The sequence below is a fragment of the Salmo trutta genome, chromosome 18 (genome assembly GCF_901001165.1).
Source record: "Salmo trutta chromosome 18, fSalTru1.1, whole genome shotgun sequence".
Classification (NCBI taxonomy): Eukaryota; Metazoa; Chordata; class Actinopteri; order Salmoniformes; family Salmonidae; genus Salmo; species Salmo trutta.
Genome location: NC_042974.1, coordinates 43,475,747 through 43,495,677, shown reverse-complemented (window position 1 = coordinate 43,495,677; position 19,931 = coordinate 43,475,747). Strand labels below are relative to the sequence as shown.

At 39.4% G+C, this 19,931-nt stretch overlaps 1 protein-coding gene across 1 annotated transcript in view; it reads right to left on the bottom strand.

Moving 5' to 3' along the window:
* Positions 1-15,531: 15,531 nt before the first annotated feature.
* The window catches only part of LOC115153339 (zinc finger CCHC domain-containing protein 24), a 65,223-nt gene continuing 60,823 nt past the window's right edge, over positions 15,532-19,931 (bottom strand). The window contains exon 4 of the mRNA XM_029698682.1: positions 15,532-16,205. Coding sequence (XP_029554542.1) covers positions 16,092-16,205 — 114 coding nt within the window. The 3' untranslated portion in view covers positions 15,532-16,091. The remainder of the gene's footprint in view (positions 16,206-19,931) is intronic.

Sequence of the window (19,931 nt, the reverse complement as noted above, 5' to 3'; positions counted from 1 at the left end):
CCAGGTACTTTAGGTGTGCTTACCTTGTCATAGAGAAACCTCTATTTCTATGTAGACAATCTCTGAGTTATACCAGAGTAAAAACCTGTGCAACATTCTGTATAGGCTACTATCCTCCTAATATGTACAGTAACTATGCTGTAACAGACTAGCATCAACAAGAAGGCCAGCATCACTGTTGACGTTGAGACTGGTGTTTTGCAGGTACTATTTAATGAAGCTGCCTGTTGAGGACCTGTGAGGCGTCTGTTTCTCAAACTAGACACTCTAATGTACTTGTCCTCTTGCTCAGTTGTGCACCGGGGCCTCCCATTCCTCTTTTTATTCTGGTTAGAGCCAGTTTGCGCTGTTCTGTGAAGGGAGTAGTACCCAGCGTTGTGCGAGATCTTCAGTTTCTTGGCAATTTCTCGCATGGAATAGCCTTCATTTCTCAGAACAAGAATAGACTGATGAGTTTCAGAAGAAAGTTATTTGTTTCTGGCTATTTTGAACCTGTAATCGAACCCACAAATGCTGATGCTCCAAATACTCAACTAGTCTAAAGAAGGCCAGTTTTATTGCTTCTTTAATCAGGACAACAGTTTTCAGCTGTGCTAACATAATTGCAAAGGGTTTTCTAATGATCAATTAGGCTTTTAAAATTATAAACTTGGATTAGCTAACACAACGTGCCATTGAAACACAGGAGTGATGGTTGCTGATAATGGGCCTCTGTACGCCTATGTAGATATTCTATAAAAAATCTGCCATTTCCAGCTACAATAGTAATTTACAACATTAACAATGTCTACACTGTATTTCTGATCAATTTGATGTTATTTTAATGGACAAAAAATGTGCTTTTCTTTCAAAAACAAGGACATTTCTAAGTGACCCCAAACGTTTGAACGGTAGTGTATATGAATTGGGTCATGAACATATGGACTTTGAAATGAGCAAGGGTGAGGTTAAACAGAGGCTAAGTCTGGCATAAGCTTATTCCCACACTTTACAATAACTCTGTTGCAGTGGTCTATTCCCTCCACCGCGACACTGCTGCCCAGAAGATGCCCTTCTGGAGGCATGCAGTCATAGAGTCATTATACCCTAATGTAGGCCTATTTGCCTACTAGTCAAATAATGTGCAGAGCATGCATAATGTGTGCAACTTGTCATTCCAACATATTTTAACATTTAATTCATCCTTCATTCAGTTCAGTCAGTCAGTATGTCATCCATTCAGTCATTTGTCTGAGTTGCAAAAGGAACTAAATCAAAGAGAATAGAACAGTCATCCATTTGTTTATTGAAATCCATGTGTATTCAAAATTATCTAAAATCTCCAAAGTTCTTTAGCCTCTTACTTTAATAATTCAATGTTTAATTTAGGCCTATATCCAAATAAAAAATAGACCTTCAACTTGTAGGCATTACAATTTAGGCTACCATTTTGGGTACTGGTGTCTTGCGGAATAATTTTTAAACTCTATTTGTATTATAGAATTGTTTTTATTATAGGGCTCCCTTTAAAAAGAGACCCTAGCTCACTGGCCCCCTACATAAACATTTTTTTTAAATAGTTGAAGAAGCACGTGCAGTGGCTGATGGGGGAAACAGATATGGCGATAAGAATAGGCTATAGATATAACCATTTGGGACGCCTTGACTATTTCGCTCAGGACAGGTTATAGCCAAGACTTATTCAATATTTTGTTTTGTCTCATTATTGATATAGGGTTGTGCAACGCAAATGGCTATAACAAGCCCACATACAGAGTGGAATTCACTAATACAACAGTCAAAATGCCTAATGTAAGGCCTTCAGTCCGTGCTCCCAAATTCTGGAAAAAGTGTGAATCATTAGGTTACATGATCACCACAATAGCCCCACGTGTCCATTAAAATAAATGAGGCCATTATATGGTCATTAAATAACACACAACAGCATGGCATATTTAGATAGTGGAATAGGCCTAGCCTAAATCCTATTTACTTTCTATTTTGCAACTCAGGTGGCTCTTCTAGACAAGGTTCTTCTGTGTCTTTATCAAGGCCCAAGCCTATACTATGTCATCTACTGGTATAACGTCGTTATTTAATGCCGTTCTAAAACAAGCTTTAGACTTTTATTTTGGAAATGAATCCAGAAGCTGCAAGGCAACTCTAACATCTGGGCTAGAGTTGCTTGATTGACTAGCTAACTTCAGCTAGCTACCTTCGGTTCATGTCCTTTGCAGATGCCACATTACTGACAAATGTTTGTACGCATAACAAATATATGTAACCAATTAAAGGGAGCTATAAAGTAAGAATTGAACGTGTAAATGTTAATTCATAGTAGTAACATACATTTACAGATCTATTTTAATGTTTACGTTTCATGTTTCATGCATAGCTTTTCTTACGATCCTAGCGAATACGTACGTTCAACCTTTTGGTAGGTATCTGGCTCCATACAGGTACCCTAGATTACCAGCTAACTCCTGTCTCACCCTAGTTAGTCAAACTTAATGTGGAAAACACTTACACGGAACAAAAATATAAAATATAAATGCAACATATAAAGTGTTGGTCCTATGTTTCATGAGCTGAAATAAAAGATCCCAGAAATGTTCCATACGCACAAATTATTATATCTCTCAAATGCTGTGCACAAATTTTTGTTACATCCCTGTTAGTGAGCCTTTTATCATTTGCCAAGATAATCCATCCACCTGAGAGTTGTGGCATATCAAGAAGCTGATTAAATAGCATGATCATTAAACATGTGCACCTTGTGCCTGTGACAATAAAATGGCACTAAAATGCTCAGTTTTATCACACAACACAATGACACAGATGTCTAAAATTTTGAGGGTGCGTGCAATTGGCATGCTGACTGCAGGCATGTCCACCAGAGCTGTTGCCAGAGAATTGAATGTTAATTTCTCTACCATAAGCTGCCTTCAACGTTGTTTTAGAGAATTTGGCAGTACGTCCAACCGGCCTCACAACATCAGACCACGTGTATGGCGTCGTGTGGGCGAGCGGCTTGCTGATGTCAACATTGTGAACAAAGTGCCCCATGGTGGCAGTGGGGTTATGGTATGGGCAGGCATAAGCTACGGACAACGAACCCAAATACATTTTATCGATGTCAATTTGAATGTACAGAGATACCGTGATGAGATCCTGAGGCCCATTGTCATGCCACCATCACCTCATGTTTCAGCATGATAATGCACAGCCCCATGTCGCAAGGATCTGTACACAATTCCTGGAAGCTGGAAATGTCCCAGTTCTTCCATGGCCTGCATACTCACCAGAGTAAACGGATCGCCGTTTACGACAGCATGTTCCAATTCTAGACAATATCCAGCAACTTCGGACAGTCATTGAAGAGTGAGACAACATTCCAAAGGCCTCAATCAAAAGCCTGATCAACTCTATGAGAGATGTGTTGCACTTCATGAGGCAAATGGTGGTCACACCAGATACTGACTGGTTTTCTGATCCTAGCCCCTATTGTCATCTGTGACCGACAGATGCATATCTGTATTTCAGTCGTGAAATCCATAGATTAGGGCCTAATTTATTTATTTAAATGGACTGATTTCCTTATATGAACTGTAATTCAGTAAAAATTGCTGCACTTGCGTTTATATTTTTGTTCAGTGTAATTGAAGTTGTTGAAGTAGTGTCTCCTCTCCACTAGATGGCGTTATTGACTACACAGACAGGTTATTTCAATAGTTACAAATGACCTACTTTCCAAGCAAGTCAACATCCCATTTATCATAATAACATTTATTTAGACTAAAACTTTACCCCCATGTTGATAGATGGACACTACAGCTCAGGGTATGTTCTCTTGGATAATGACAGTCTGGCTCCAGTTATAGTGGGGGGAATAGACCTTTACCCAATCCAGATGTGTTCTATCTGCTTTTCTATGCCCTTCTGCAGCCTGTTACCCCACAGTGTTCCTATCTATTTAGTCTTTATGTGAAGACTTGATCCATGGAAACAAAGTTTGGAGAAATAGGTTTTCTCTGCATTTACCCACATAAAAAAAGACTACAGTTTAGCATAGAATACTACCGTACTTACTGTAGAATTCTGTAGCAAACTGTTGGTATACTCTAGAATACTATAATACACACCGTAGTATCCCCCAATCATGTAGTGCTTACTATATCATTTTGTAGTATACTGTATAATACTATACTACACACTGTAGTATCCCTCGATCATGTGTAGTACTTAATATAGAATGTTGTACTATACTGTAGAACAAGGGTTCCCAAACTTTTTCACTCATGCCCCCCTTCCAGCATTGGGGAACAACACGCGCCCCCCCCTGTACACGCGCGCATGCCTCGTCTAATTCTATGGGTACAATTACTGTTCATGACGCAAACTGTTCACACCCCTCTTCTTGGCAGAGAGAAAATGTTGTAGGTTTAAAGCTAATTTCCTGCAATTCTATACATTTTGCCATGTCGTGGAGACTTTTGTTTGCCATTTTAAAGCTAATTTCCAGCAATTCTACACCTTTTTCCATGGGGTGCAGAGACAATTTTGCAGTTTTATAGCACATTTCCTGCAATTCTACAAGTTTTGCCATGTCTTATGTGTGTTCATGTGATATTTGAGTGATTAAAAAACATTAGCCGACATGGGCTAGTTGATCTGGAGATTTCTGACAAGTTATAAATAGCTCTCTAAGGTCTGCAATGACTGACATGAGGAAAACTGCTGATGCACTACCCACTTTCAAAATTGCACCCTGTGCATTCTACTTTTAGGAACTACTGCTGTAGAATACTATATAAATACTACAGTATTATCCACAAAAAAACACTGCAGTAAATACTATAGTAATGCCTGCAGAAACATTGCAGTCTGCAAAAATACCACACCTTTTGAATTATAGTAAATACTTCAGTTTTAATTTGCATATACCCACCATATCAAAATTTGTGCTACCCATAAGTGAGAAACCTACATGCCAAGTATAGACCATATATTGCGTTCCCTACAGGTTATAGAAACTATCTGTTCAGACCCCAGTCCTACCTACCTACAGATTATGAAAAATATGTTATTTTAGTATTTCTCCAGTATCTTTCCTCAAGGAGAAAGCCTGCACTTCTATGTCAAAGAAAATAGAACAAAAATACTGTAGCAAATACTACAGTATCCTACATGTCACCATAGAGATGGATAGAGGACTCGACTTGGATGTAACCGTTTTAGCATGGCCATTGAGGGCATCCACCATTTTAAAGTAGTCAACTGGGTGTGGATTCCTATGGGTTGGGAGCAATCAGCCAATGATCAGAGCATTGTCTTCTTCAAATTGGGTGCTATGGTTTGTAAATGGCTTCAACCCCACCATCTAGTGGCTATAATAAATGAATGACAAAAGATTTGGTTCAGGTTTCCAGCACTGCAGGTGGCGGTAAATCACCAACATAAACTTGACACTTTTTTCAAAACAAAAGAAAAAGTCAAATTATTATTTTAAAATGGACATAGCCACAGTGGCGCTGCCAATGCCGTCACAGACGCCACAATGGCACGGACAAAATTATGAGTCCTCTATGGATGTCGCTGTAATATTTTTGTAGAGAAAATAATCTATAAACTATTTAGGCATGGAAGATGGACCTGAGACATATAGAATGTATAAAATAATGTTGTACATTTATTGCCAAATAAATCCATGTTTTTAGATTATACTCCGTTGCTCATTGTGTCCTGTGTGCCACCATCACTAAATATTCCTGCCTTTAACACTTCCTGGTAAGGATCCAATGTCTTTTTTTAGACAGCCAGACAACCAACACGACTTCCTGTCCTTCAGTGCAGGATGTGACATCACGCCTTTGGCTTCTATTTGTCCATGAAACCTCCCTATACTGGGATATCTGTTTCATCTCACTTGGCTTGGAACAAAGCTGAGAAGGTCAACATACTGGAAGTAAAGTACACTTATTAGAAAAGAGAGCAATGATTCTATAGTAGAAGTGCATTGACTATTTGTGATTTGAATGTGTGTGCAGAATACAAGTCAATACAAGTCAATCTACAGTTATACCACAGTAGTATACAGGGAAACAGTTAGTGATGAACGCTACAATCATTAGTAGTGAATGAGCAATTAAGGTGTTAAGAATGCAGATACAACATTTTATCAACTTTGTGTGTTGTAAAATATTTTCCCAAAACCACATTTAGTTTGATATACAGTACACCAACTTTCTTTAGTGTGGGTTCTTACCATAGAAATAGGATGTAAACATTCTATTTATGATTGTAGTTACTATATTTCTATGGTTCAGTTCTTCTCTCTATTCTAGCTCTAATGTCTTTATTGTAAACGGAACAATTCTCCCCTGGTGAAATCCAGTGAGTGACCAGGGTAGGGAGTGAAAAACCAGACTATGGCTGCATTTAGACAGGCAGCCCAATACCGATATTTCTTCCAGTAATTGGTCTTTTGACCAATCACTTTAGATCTTTTTCAGAGCTGATCTGATTAGTTAAAATACAAATTAGTGAAACAATGATCAGAATCGGGCTGCCTGTCTAAACGCAACCTAAGTGTCTGGGTGGTGGTGATGCTTATCAAGCTAATACTTTATGAAAGTAAATAATGAACCGAACGTGAAAAAGCGGCCCTGGCTCTTAAACGAAACCATGCGCTCTGACTTTCCAACCGTTTGTTTGAATTCTCCAGTTACATTGTTGCCATAGAGACACTTTATCCCCGCTTCTATGTTTGAGCTAGGGATGTTATAACAAACTTAATATAATTTGGGTCCCCACCCTCTTGTGAAGTGTTTGCTATTTGGAATGTGTGTCCAAGCCCGTGCATGGAAACTTGGCTTGACAGACTACGGCCAGTGCCCTAGCCCTACACTCTGAAAAAAGGGTTCCAAAAGAGTTATTTGGCTGTCCCCATAGGAGAACCCTTTTTGGTTCCATGTAGAAATATTTGGGGTTACATGTAGAACCCTCTATGTAAAAAGTTCTAAATGAAACTGAAAAGAGTTCTACCTGGAACCAAAAAGGGTCCTTCAAAGGGTTCTCCTATGGGGACAGCTGAATAACCATTTTAGGTTCTAGATAGCATCTTGTTTTCTAAGAGTGTACTTATATACTCATGTTAAACAATAAGATGTTTACAATCATTACAAGCAGTTAAGTTCTTGTATCTCATACGTCTCCACTGAGTATACCAAATATTAGGAACACCTTTTAACATTGAGTTGCACCCTCCCTTTTGCCCTCAGAACAGCCTCAATTTGTCAGGAATGGACTCTACAAGGTTTCGAAAGCGTTCCACAGGGATGCTGGCCCTTGTTGACTCCAATGCCTCCCACAGTTGTGTCAAGTTGGCTGGATGTCTTTTGGGTGGACCATTCTTCATACACACGGGAAACTGTTGAGGGTGAAAAACCCAGCAGCCTTGCAGTTCTTGACACAAACTGGTGCGCCTGGCACCTACTACCATTCCCCGTTCAAAGGCACTTTTGTCTTGCCCATTCACCCTCTGAATGGCACACATAAACAACCCATGCCTCAATTGTCTCAAAGCTTAAAAATACTTATTTAACCTGTCTCCTCCCCTTCATCTACACTGATTGAAGTGGATTTAACAAGTGACATTAATAAGGGATAATAGCTTTCAACTGGATTCACCTGGACAGTCTATGTAATGGAAAGAGCAGATGTCCTTAATGTTTTGTACACTCAGTGTATATCATGAAGCGAGAATGAATGTGTGCTTTGATCTAGTCTGTAGGCTTAGTTAAAAAACCTATCCACAGCTTTGGTAAAACTATTTGTATTTTATTATCTAGTCTATATTCACTAATTTAGAGTAAATGACCCAGAGAAACAAAGTTTAGAGAAAAGGTTTTATAAGTACAGAGCTGGAAGTATTGATAACTCATACAAATGACAATGTAAAATGGAAAAGTATTGAAATACGTGTTGAAATAAACCAGTCACTTTCCCTACCCCTGATCTTTTCAACACTAGTCTGAACTAGAATAGGACCTCCAGGACTTGACAACAGCTTCCTGAGGCATCGTCCTAATTTCTCCTTTACACAACCAGCGGACCTCCGCAGTGCAGACCAAACCTGGGTTCAAATACTATTTGAAATACTTGATCATTGCTTTATTGAGCTTGCCTGGCTTAATGGACCATCGAATAGTCCCATCAAACCATGTCCATCGACACTCGAGGCAGGCTAGAGCAAACACTCAAAATGTTTGAAGTATTTTAAACAGTATTTGAACCAGCTCTGAGCCCCACCATTGAGTAGACAACAAAATGTCTGTTTATTCGTAACATATGGACAATAAGGGATATATTCAATCCGTATCGCCGAAGTATCGTGGAAGATCTACGTTAAAATGTAAAGGTAATTTCCAATTGAGCCGACATACAGTATGCAGCATTTACCATGAATGTAGTCTCCGCGACCATGGGAACATAATTGTCAATTGTGCTATACAGCGGATCTTCAGCGCTACGGATTGCATAGAGCCCTAAAGCTGCATTGTTGTATAGTAGCCCCTGATCCCTAACCCCTGGGAACTTGTGTAGTTCTGCGAGGATTGGATAGTTGTATTTAAGCAATATGGTGAAATTCTATCTAGCTTTTCAGTGGGCGAGGTGAACTAAGAAGGAACGCCCGCGGTCCAGTATATGGAATAGTACAAATTCAACAATGCACTGAAAAATAACACTATCCAGATGTTTCGAATTTAACATTTATTTTATTCATCAAAATTCCTAATAGCACTAAAGCACTAACCCATTGGGCACACACTGGTTGAATAAATGTTGTTTCCATGTAATTTCAATGAAATTACGCTGAACCAACGTGGAATTGACGTTGAATTGACGTCTGTGCCCAGTGGGAAAGTAGTTTGCTGTTTTCTTAACTAAAAAATAAGGCACATTTGGGAATGCCATTTCAGGGACGTGTTGCAACAGAAGTGTTATTGTCTTTTTCCACAACAACTTCTCACTCATCATCCTAACTCACTCAATCCAATTATAGCATACAATCTCAAAACGTTACAGACGTCAAAGAACAAACATGAATGTCTAATCGACCACTTAAGTGTTAAAACAGTACATTCAGTTAGTATGTATAAATTGGTATACACTATCAGTGAACGATACATTTTTATGACTAGTAACAATCAATTTGAAGTTGTTGAGAATGCCGAGACTACTGTACATCCCAAATGGCACCCTATTCTCTAAATAGTGCACTACTTTTGACCAGAGCCCTATGTGCTGGGTCAAAAGTAGTGCACTATAAAATAAATAGGGTGCTAATAAGGACTGACTCTATATAGCCCACTACAGTATGTAGCCAACTACGTTACAGTGCTAAAATTAAATACATTGCACAAAGTAATACACATTTTTCATTTAAATTCAAAACACATGCACATGCAAACTCTATAATAGTAATTTTGTCTCATAAAGTAAGTTACACTCTGAACTACAGCCTGGTCTCATAGACTAGACGTAACATATTAGATATAAATTCAGGTATGACATGTTACGTTTGGTATGGCTACATGAGACAGAAGGTTACTTTAGGCAAAAACGAAAGTAGGGTGGTTGGTCGGGGTGGATGGGCAGGCGTATAACGTGAACGTCTAGCAACCCAAAGGTTGCGTGTTCGAATCTCATCACGGACAGTTTTAGCTAATTAGCAACTTTGCAACTACTTAGCCTGTTAGCTAACCCTTCCTTTAACCTAACCCCTAACCTTAACCCTAACCCCTAGCCTAGCTAACTATAGCCAGTTAGCCACCTAGCTAACGTTACCCACAACAAATTGGAATTCGTAACATACCATACGAAACATAACATATTATATTACACGGAGGGAGACAGATTTATGTTTACTATGTTACGTCTACCCCTGAGTCCAGGTTTAACAACACTATGAATAAAAATGTTTATTTCACAATAGTTCCGTGTTGTAGCTGCTTTGGCAAACTAGAACTCACAGTTGAATGTGCTTATATAGTGGCGAGTATCAGTCATTCAAATATAAAGATGATTTCTTCTGCATGTTAACACAACAGTATTATTGCTTAACCTAGTAACATCTTAATCAATGATATAGAATTTTAATAACAAAACATTGGTAATTATGTCTGCCATTTTCATAATAATGTAATACTCGTAATACAACATGAATGCATGCTATTCAAAGGACACAAATTGTAACTCATTGACATATTAGTTAAAGCACTTGGGTATCATTCTGGGTTATGCAATACTGATAACGTTTCTAACCGCAAAAAAACACACACAATGGCTTATAATTGAGTAAAGGGTGTTCATAATTATGTACCAACTTTTTTAATCTATGTATTTCAATATTTCCTTCTTAGTGTAACTGTTGCTTATTTTATATAAAAAAAGTGTTGTAAAAAATCTTTTCATAAATATTTCTGTAGGATAAAACCCTCAGATCACTGTAAAACATCAACGAAAAACTCCCAGCTTTATTTGTTTCTCAGCAATATAGGCCCTTTTTCACATAGAAAGCTTCAAAATTGCATTACATTTCAGAGGAGCTAAGATCCTTAAAAATTATGGCCATCTAATATATACATAAAACAGTCAGTTGTAAAATGTATTTTTCAGGGAAAAATAACGAGTTTCTTTTTTTTTTTTTTTTTACATCTATAAAGTATTTTTTCCAAAATACACAAATCTTTCATAGAAAATAACAAACCCATACTGAAAAGGAACTAGAAAAGTCAAGTATATGTCAGGGCTGGATTAAATCAGTATCGCAGAAGCATCACGGAAGCTCCGCATTATAGCGCAGATTACATTTAAAAAGTTATGTTCCCCTGTTCGTGGAGACTGCATTCACGTTAAACGCTGATTATGTCGGCTCAATCAGAAATTACCTTTACATTTTTACGCTGATCTTCTGCGATACAGATTGAATCCAGCCCTAAATTCAAGACAAAAAAACACATCTGAAAAAGCATTTGTATACGTTTTAAATACGTAAACACATTGTATGAACTGCTTCCATTGACTCGTTACGCCATCCCAAACACATGGCTTCTTCTTCACAAACTTGTCTGGACGGAATCAGACTATCCCACAAAAATATATTGGGCAATTTTATATTTTCTTTATATTCTTCATGATATTCCTTATATTCTTAAGGATTTTCTTATCCTTATATTCCTTAAGTCAGAGCACTCATAAGCCTAATGCATATCGATTTTGATCAGTATTAGCACTTTAGGGGTTCTATTCAATTAGATCTGCTTTAGCTGTCATCCGCATAGCGATTGTTTTGGAGGTGTCGGAGGTGGAACTGAGTTAGTTGTCAAATCCACAAGCCGCTCCTGGCATTATACTGTACCTAAAGAATGGAGAATGGCATTGCCATTGGCTGCAAGGAGTCGCAGTAAGAGATATCCCATGCAGCCTTGTTCACAAGTTCAAAGACTGGAATGTGAGATGTAATCTACACCTCGATTAGGCTGATAGAAATCTTTTTTATTTTTATTCAATTTGAATTTTTTATTACCCCTTTTTCTCCCCAATTTTGTGGTATCCAATTGGTAGTTACAGTCTTGTCCCATCGCTGCAACTCCCGTACGGACTCGGGAGAGGCAAAGGTCTAGAGCCATGCGTCCTCCAAAACCCAAAACCCAACCCAGCCAAGCCAACCCAGCCACTGCTTCTTGACACAATGCCTGCTTAACCCGGAAGTCAACTGCAGAGGAAACACTGTACAACTGGCGACCGTGTCAGCGTGCATTGCACCCGGCCCGCCCGGACGATGCTGGGCCAATTGTGCGTCGCCCCATGGGTCTCCCAGTCGCGGCCGGCTGCGACAGAGCCTGGACTCGAACCAGGATTTCTAGTGGCACAGCTAGCACTGCAATGCAGTGCCTTAGATCACTGCGCTACTCGGGAGGCCCTCATTATTTATTTTTATGATTTTCAATTTGAGCATAATTATTTCATCTATATAGCCTACACATTCTCGTTCTGATCTTCTAACGCAAGTGGGATGGGTGTGGCTTCGTGACAATGATCAAGAGCAGCTGCTCACTGATTGGACAGCTCCAATGCAGTTACACCTCCGACTCCTCCAACACATCAGCTGTGCAGCTGTCGGCTATCGCTGGTTAACGCTTGATCTGATTGAATCTAGTCCTAGTTTTACTTGGCTAATACCCAAGCTAACGGAGATGGCTAATGGAAACATACAATATACTGATACACTACTGTTGGGAAGAGAATAAAGACTAGAATATATTGTAAAGATAGGATATCAGCAGTGTTCTGCTCCGTTGTAGTTGGTTTTATAACACTTATTAGATATGACAGAGAAACAGATAAATAGTATTAGCTACAGTACTGAAAATATAGAATTGACCCCAACATTATGTGGGGAGAAAATAATAATCTGCTATGACCTGTAATCAACGAACGAAACCCTCTATATCAATACACGATTCACATTAAATATGATTAAATAAACCCTTTTTGTTCAGATGATAATACAATATCCATAGAATGGCTATGATGCATCTCCTCACTATTATAAAGCCTAATATTTTATGAATAGACTACTATCCTGTAGGCTGGTTCAAGATCTGATTGTGCGGTCACAATGACTATAGGGATTGTCAAGAGTCACAAACAGATCTGGAACCAGGCTAACTATCCTTCACCTCCCCATATAACTAAAACCAACTGAGTGTGATGTCCAAGTTTTGACAAATTATGCATAAGGCATTGTTCAGTATCCACACATTGTATGTAAGATAACAGACTAAACTCCTACTTGTGTTTGTTAAATCAATCATTAAGTCATAAACAGACTATCATCTCAAGGACGGGATTCAATCCAATCACGAGTTATAGGCATTGCAGCTTTTAAAGGCAATGTTCCCGCATTTGTGGAGATCCCATTCACAGTAAACACTGCATATCATCTCAATCGGAAATCGCCTTTAAAAGCCCAAATGAGATCTGATTTAATCCCGGAGAACGAGGATGAGGTATACAGCTTTTAGTGCAAACCTCATTCACATTAGTGTACTGACTTCAAAATAACATCGTTGTTGATTCCATGACAACAGACTAGCTACAGTGTGTGTGATTGTTTTTGCCAGATGCTTCAGTTACTGCGTCCAAACTCAAAAAAATGGTGTCGAGGAAGACATTAGCCAGTTGAAACTTCTCAGTTCTAATGGGGTAAGGTTATTGTTTTCCCATTTGTATTCACATCTTGAACTTGCATCAGACTTGGCAAAACACTACCTCAGAGTTACTTAGTTTAATCCAGCTCCAAACTAAGTTCAATTCTCCTCTTATTTCATTTCCTTCAAATTTTTCAAAATAATTATTCTCTTTTTACAAGGCACATTGGTACTTTTAAGATAATATAAAATATACAACTATTAATTCAACCTTTATAGAACCATTAAACACGTTCTAAATATTTGAGAAACTAATGTGTTTGATTTGAAAAATACACCTCAGCTTTGAAAATTGGTAGCAAACTTCTCTTCAGCTATACCCACAACAGAAATGTTCCAAAAGTGTCAATAACCTCTATCCCTAAAATACAACTATACCTAATGTTACAAAATGTTAGATCAAAGATATTCTTCCCTCTAGATTCTCCAACGGCCTATATCTTTTAACACAGAGATAATGGTTAGTTACCTCCTCTATTAAAGACGTTATTTAATGTTTAAATCATGATGTGGTATCAAACACACAGAAACGTAAACTTAATCCATCATCACACTTACAAAACTCCTCTGATAAACAAAACATGGCTATGTCTGTTACAAGACAACTTTCCCACATATTTTTTCTTCACCAACCATTATATTAATCTTACCTACATCCCTTCACCTCTCTCTCTCTCCCCAGACATCCTTTACTGCTGTCACCTGTTTGACACACTATGAAGGGGTCAAACCCCTTGGAAAAAGATATTAGTTAGATTCACTGTCATATTTCTAGGTAAATAAAGCTGTCTTAAAGTAGCTTTACAAGATTGGAACAGCTCTATTGGCCAGCTGTGAGTCCTACAAAACATGTGAATTTGCAAATGCAATATGTATACTATAAAACCACTTTGAAATGCATAAGGATTACTTATTTACTGTATATACCAGATTAAATACCAGTTCTAATCAACTAAAATCCACCATGTCAATCTACCTGCATCCTACACCAAATTGACTACTGAAGTTGAGTCCTTAATAAGAAAATTGTTTGCATACATAGAGTACAGGACGGAATTACTTTTCAAGGAACTCATTACAATAAAATGATTATTTGGAAGTAAAGTGTCAAATTAGGTAGGCAAAAAAGACTACAGCATTGCAGATAGGTTCAATCTCACACTTGAGAGTCTAAATATGAATGTTATATTGGCTAAGAGGAACTGGATATTCAGTCTTTATCATAACAGAAACTGCTCTTATTGCATTTGGCTTTGGACAAGAATTTTCAAAGCTGGTCAATTTGTAAATCTCGATTAATACCTAAACACTAATTTCATTGCTGACGTAAATGCATAGCATGTTAAATACAAAACATCAATGTTATTATCACTGTACTACATCTAAACGAAGAACGATTCTCAACCTAAAGTAGTTTCTATAGACAAGTAGAAGCAGTTACACAATAATACTGATATAAAAACATACATACAGTATACTATTACACATTCATATACAAGTAACTGCCAAAATAATGGAAACACGAGTAAATGAGGGATACAAAGTATATTGAAAGCAGGATCTTCCATACAGGTGTGGTTCCTGAGTTAATTAAACAATTAAAATCACATCATGCTTAGGGTCATGTATAAAAATGCTGGGCAGGCCATGATTTTTGCCATTATTTTGGCTACCATGGCTATGTCCCCATAGGATGACAATGCCCCCATCCACAGGGCACAAGTGGTCACTGAATGGTTTGATGAGCATGAAAATGATGTAAACCATATGCCATGGCCGTCTAAGTCAACAGATCTCAACCCAATTGAACACTTACGGGACATTCTGGAGTGGCGCCTGAGACAGCGTTTTCCACCACCATCAACAAAACACCAAATTATGGAATTTCTCGTGGAAGAATGGTGTCACATCCCTCCAATAGAGTTCCAGACACTTGTATAATCTATGCCAAGGTTCATTGAAACTGCTCTGGCCCTGTTAAGACACTTTCTGTTGGTGTTTCCTAGATTTTGACAGTTACTTGTATATATCCCAGTTAAAATCAATTCAAAATTGCACAACAGACAAACAGACGACAAATAATAAATACACCACATATAACATGTAAGCCAGGGATGTATGGTGCGGTATCCCTCAGTTAATCAATCAATAATCAATTCATAATTCATTCACAGTTATTAATGTATAGGTTGACCTTTGACCAGACATTGACCCCGACTTGAGCCCATGACGATAGAAGGTTTAGGGACCTTTGTTACATTACCATCACTAGAAGCCCTGTCTGTCTGTTTTAATGCTCAGAACATCCACACACACACTTCACTTGGCAGGGAAAACTCTTCTGTAACCACAAAATCAACAGAGCCCAAAGTGAGGTAATGAAACCAAAGAGAGGGCAATACTGTCAGTGAGAACAATATCACATTATACACACATTGCATGGGGTACACAAGGCTACAAGGCCCTGTCATGATTGAGGATATTTACATACAATTATTTAGGCAAGTTTTCACTGTTTAAAAAGAGCACTTTGTGGGGTTTTATCGCTGTTTAGCAAGAGCACTTTGTGGGCTTTTAATCACTAAGTACAGATCTTGGATCAGTTTCTCTCACTCCTTTACCATTAAGAAAGGGCCAGTAGGTGTAGGGATAATGACCAGGAACTGTGTTTAGTGACAAACCTCCCCAAAAGAAGGTTTACCGGCTAATTCAGAGAGGGGATGGGAAATGGAGTGGGGGAGGAGGAACAAGGGAGGGGGAGGAGGTGTTGAAGGGGTGAGGAACAGGTGATGGAGATGGGGAGAGGAGAAGGAGGGGGGGGTATATATTAAGGTGTTATTGCACGCGTCGGCAGTAGTAGCCCAGGACTTTGCATTTCTCACACAGGTGCTGAGGGTGCTCCTTACTCTGGTCTGAGACGTCCAGGCCATCAGGCTTCTCCAATGGACGCTAACAGTTACGTAGGGAGAGAGGGAGAGAGATGGGGAGAGGGGGTAGAGAAAGATGGATGACAGAGAGGGAGGGAGAGAGGTAGAGAAAGAGAAGAGTGAGACTCATCACGTACAAGTATACACACTATATAAACCGTTTGCAATGGTGATAACATGGCAGGGGGAAGAGATAACCTCAGTTCTACAATATACTGGGTGCTAACCACACACTGACAATTCACCACACACTCACACACACACACACACACACACACACACACACACACACACACACACACACAACACAAAGCCTTCATTCTGCCAGCAGTTTGTTTGGGACTCAAACCAGCTCTGTTGTATTCCAAAATCTCAGGCCACAAGAACTAACCCTGGATTTTTTCAGACCTGGAGTCAGCGTACTATCTGTTAATGGTTTCAGAGCTGAGGCAAATAACCCTAACATATCTCCTTCTCTCACTAACACGATATAATGACAGAGTCTACGTTCCAAATGGTAACCTGTTCTCTATGTAGTGCACTACCTTTGACCAGAGCCCCCTCCTACATGCTATAATTCCAGAAAGAGGTCCAAGGCACATGTTTGCTGATATAAACCTGCATGAAAATACCAGCTACACCACTGGGAGTAATGGTTTGTTGGAAAGTATATGAAGGACAACAGAGGGTATCGTTCAGCGCCAACGGTTTGTTGGATGTCGATCACATACAATCCCAGATCATTTGCTTTCCATTGTTGTTACAGAGGTTTTTATGATACTCTTATTTTTTCCAGACAGACAGTCTCAGACTGATTCTAGAACTTGTCAAAACCAGAGCCCGTATTCATAAAGTGTCTCTGATCTAAGCTCAGTATTGCCTATTAGATCACAATGAATATGATGATATGCACAGAGCGGATCTGATCCTAGATCAGCATTCCTACTCTGAGACACTTTATGAATAAAGGCCCAGGTTGCCAAGGACCAGAGCAAGAAGACAATGCAACCAGCTTTCGCCTTGACTGTCTGCCACTAGCTTTAAAGGCTTAACATGAAATACATATCAAACATACCCACAATGTTAAGTTTGGCTTCCAAAATATGATGTACTTGATGACAAAGTATATGTTTCGTAGGAAATATTATCTGACAGTTAAACATCTTGGGTTTTGGACTGAAGGACTGCATCTGTCCGGTTTGTCTGTGTATTTATTAAATGGATAAAACTGTTTTCATGATTAGTTTATTTTGAATGAATGCCACACATATCTTTCAATCCAAAACCAGATTCCATCCGGCCATAGATATCCGGATGCCTGTCTAAAAGTCATGAAATGTGAAAACTATAGAAGCACATAGACGGTCTAGAATACTATAATGTAAGGTAACTCATCTGTGATGGTTGATCTTATTGTTTCACTCTGGTCTTGTGCCTGAACCAGTCAAAGACTCCTGGGACTAATGTGCTGCCCAGCATTAACGTACTATTTGATGCTATTTAGAAGGTCAGGGCTCAGGTCAGGATACCTTTTTACCTCACCACATAACAGGAACTGTTGAGGACATGAAGACTTGCAGTTTAAAGCGTATCTGGGAATCAGATACCAACGTCGGAAGATAAGAAAAATACACAATGTTTAATTCATTTCCCTCAGTCCTTTCTGTTGGAGCCAAGCTATGGGTGTGTGTCTGTGTGTGTGTGTGTGTGCAGTACCTGGGGGTTAGTGGTTCATTCTCAAACGCTGACAGGGGGAAATATGTGAAGTGGGTGACATTGCAAATGTGTGGAATTTGCCTGCGAGTGTGGTGCTAGCCACAACACACAAGAACGCAAGCACACACACACACACACACACACACACACACACACACACACACACACACACACACACACACACACACACACAAAAGAGCATGCTTTTCCCACAAGCTGTTTCCATTCAACAGAGACTTTTCTCTGCCGTTTTAAAAGACTGACTTTGGTGAGAATAATCCCTGTGAATGCTGAGCTTAATGGTGACTTGATACATTCTCATCATCGGTTTGATCTGATGAAATCGCCTGATATTGCTTGAAGCATTCTATCATTATATGAAGATCTATTGGTGTTGTGACCGTGACCATAGCTACAGTATAGTAGAACCCTCAATGGCATTGAAGAATGGATGAAGATCCATGCAAATCCTAGTGTAGCTGTATTTCCAAATCCAAAGCAGCAAGCAACCCCTAGCCCCTATGCCCTATCCCCTATGCCCTATCCCCTACGCACTTGTGCCCCTAGTCCCCTACACCAGTGGTAACCAACATTTTCTGAGCCAAGATCACTTTCTGATTCAAAATGCAGGCCGAGATCTACCACTCAGATCATTTTTTAAACATGACTTAAAAAAACGTACACTACCGTTCAAAAGTTTGGGGTCACTTAGAAATGTCCTTGTTTTTTAAAAGAAAATCACATTTTCTGTCCATTAAAATAACATCAAATTGATCAGAAATACAGTGTAAACATTGTTAATGTTGCAAATGACTATTGTAGCTGGAAACGGCTGATTTTGAATGGAATATCTACATAGGCTTACAGAGGCCCATTATCAGCAACCATCACTCCTGTGTTCCAATGGCACATTGTGTTCGCTAATCCAAGTTTATCATTTTAAAAGTCTAATTGATCATTAGAAAACCCTTTTACAATTATGTTAGCACAGCTGAAAACTGGCCTTCTTTAGACTAGTTGAGTATCTGGAGCATAAACATTTGTGGCCAGAAACAAAGGCCTTTCTTCTGAAACTCAGTCTATTCTTGTTCTGAGAAATGAAGGCTATTCCATGCGAGAAATTGCCAAGAAACTGAAGATCTAGTACAACGCTGTGTACTACTCCCTTCACAGAACAGCGCAAACTGGCTCTAACCAGAATAGAAAAGGAGTGGGAGGCCCCAGTGCACAACTGAGCAAGAGGACAAGTACATTAGAGTGTCTAGTTTGAGAAACAGACGCCTCACAAGTCCTCAACTGGCAGCTTCATTAAATAGTACCTGCAAAACACCAGTCTCAATGTCAACAGTGAAGAGGCGACTCTGGGATGCTGGCCTTCTAGGCAGAGTTCCTCTGACAAGTGTCTGTGTTATTTTGCCCATCTTAATATTTTATTTTTATGGGCCAGTCTGAGATATGGCTTTTTCTTTGCAACTCTGCCTAGAAGGCCAGCATCTCGGAGTCGGCTCTTCACTGTTGACGTTGAGACTGGTGTTTTGCGGGTTAAAATATGTTAGCATTTATGGGGGATATGATATTTGTGCATCTGTACCTTTCTTACCGATCATTATTTGTGATTCATTCAGGATTGTCTGAAATCATGGTAGCAACCACATTAATGTTGAAGTGCTTCGAAACATATTATATTCTTATTTACGAGGTTTGCGTCTGTAGAGGAGGAGGTAATTGCAGGGGACAAGACCCTGCCATGGAAGCAGGTGGAGACGGCGCAAGCGGAATGGCGATGCTATGAGGAGCTAGCCCAACAATGGAAGCCCGAGAGGCAGCGGCAAAAATGTTTTTGGGGGGGGCACAAGGGGAGATTGACGAAGTCGGGGTTGAGACCTGAGCCAACTCCCCGTGCATACCGTAGGGAGCGAGTGACCGAGCAAGCACCGTGTTATGCGGTGATGCGCGCTGTGTCGCCAGTGCGCACTCACAGTCCGGTGCGCTCGGTGCGAGCTCCTCACCGTTGCCGTGCTAGAGTTGGCCG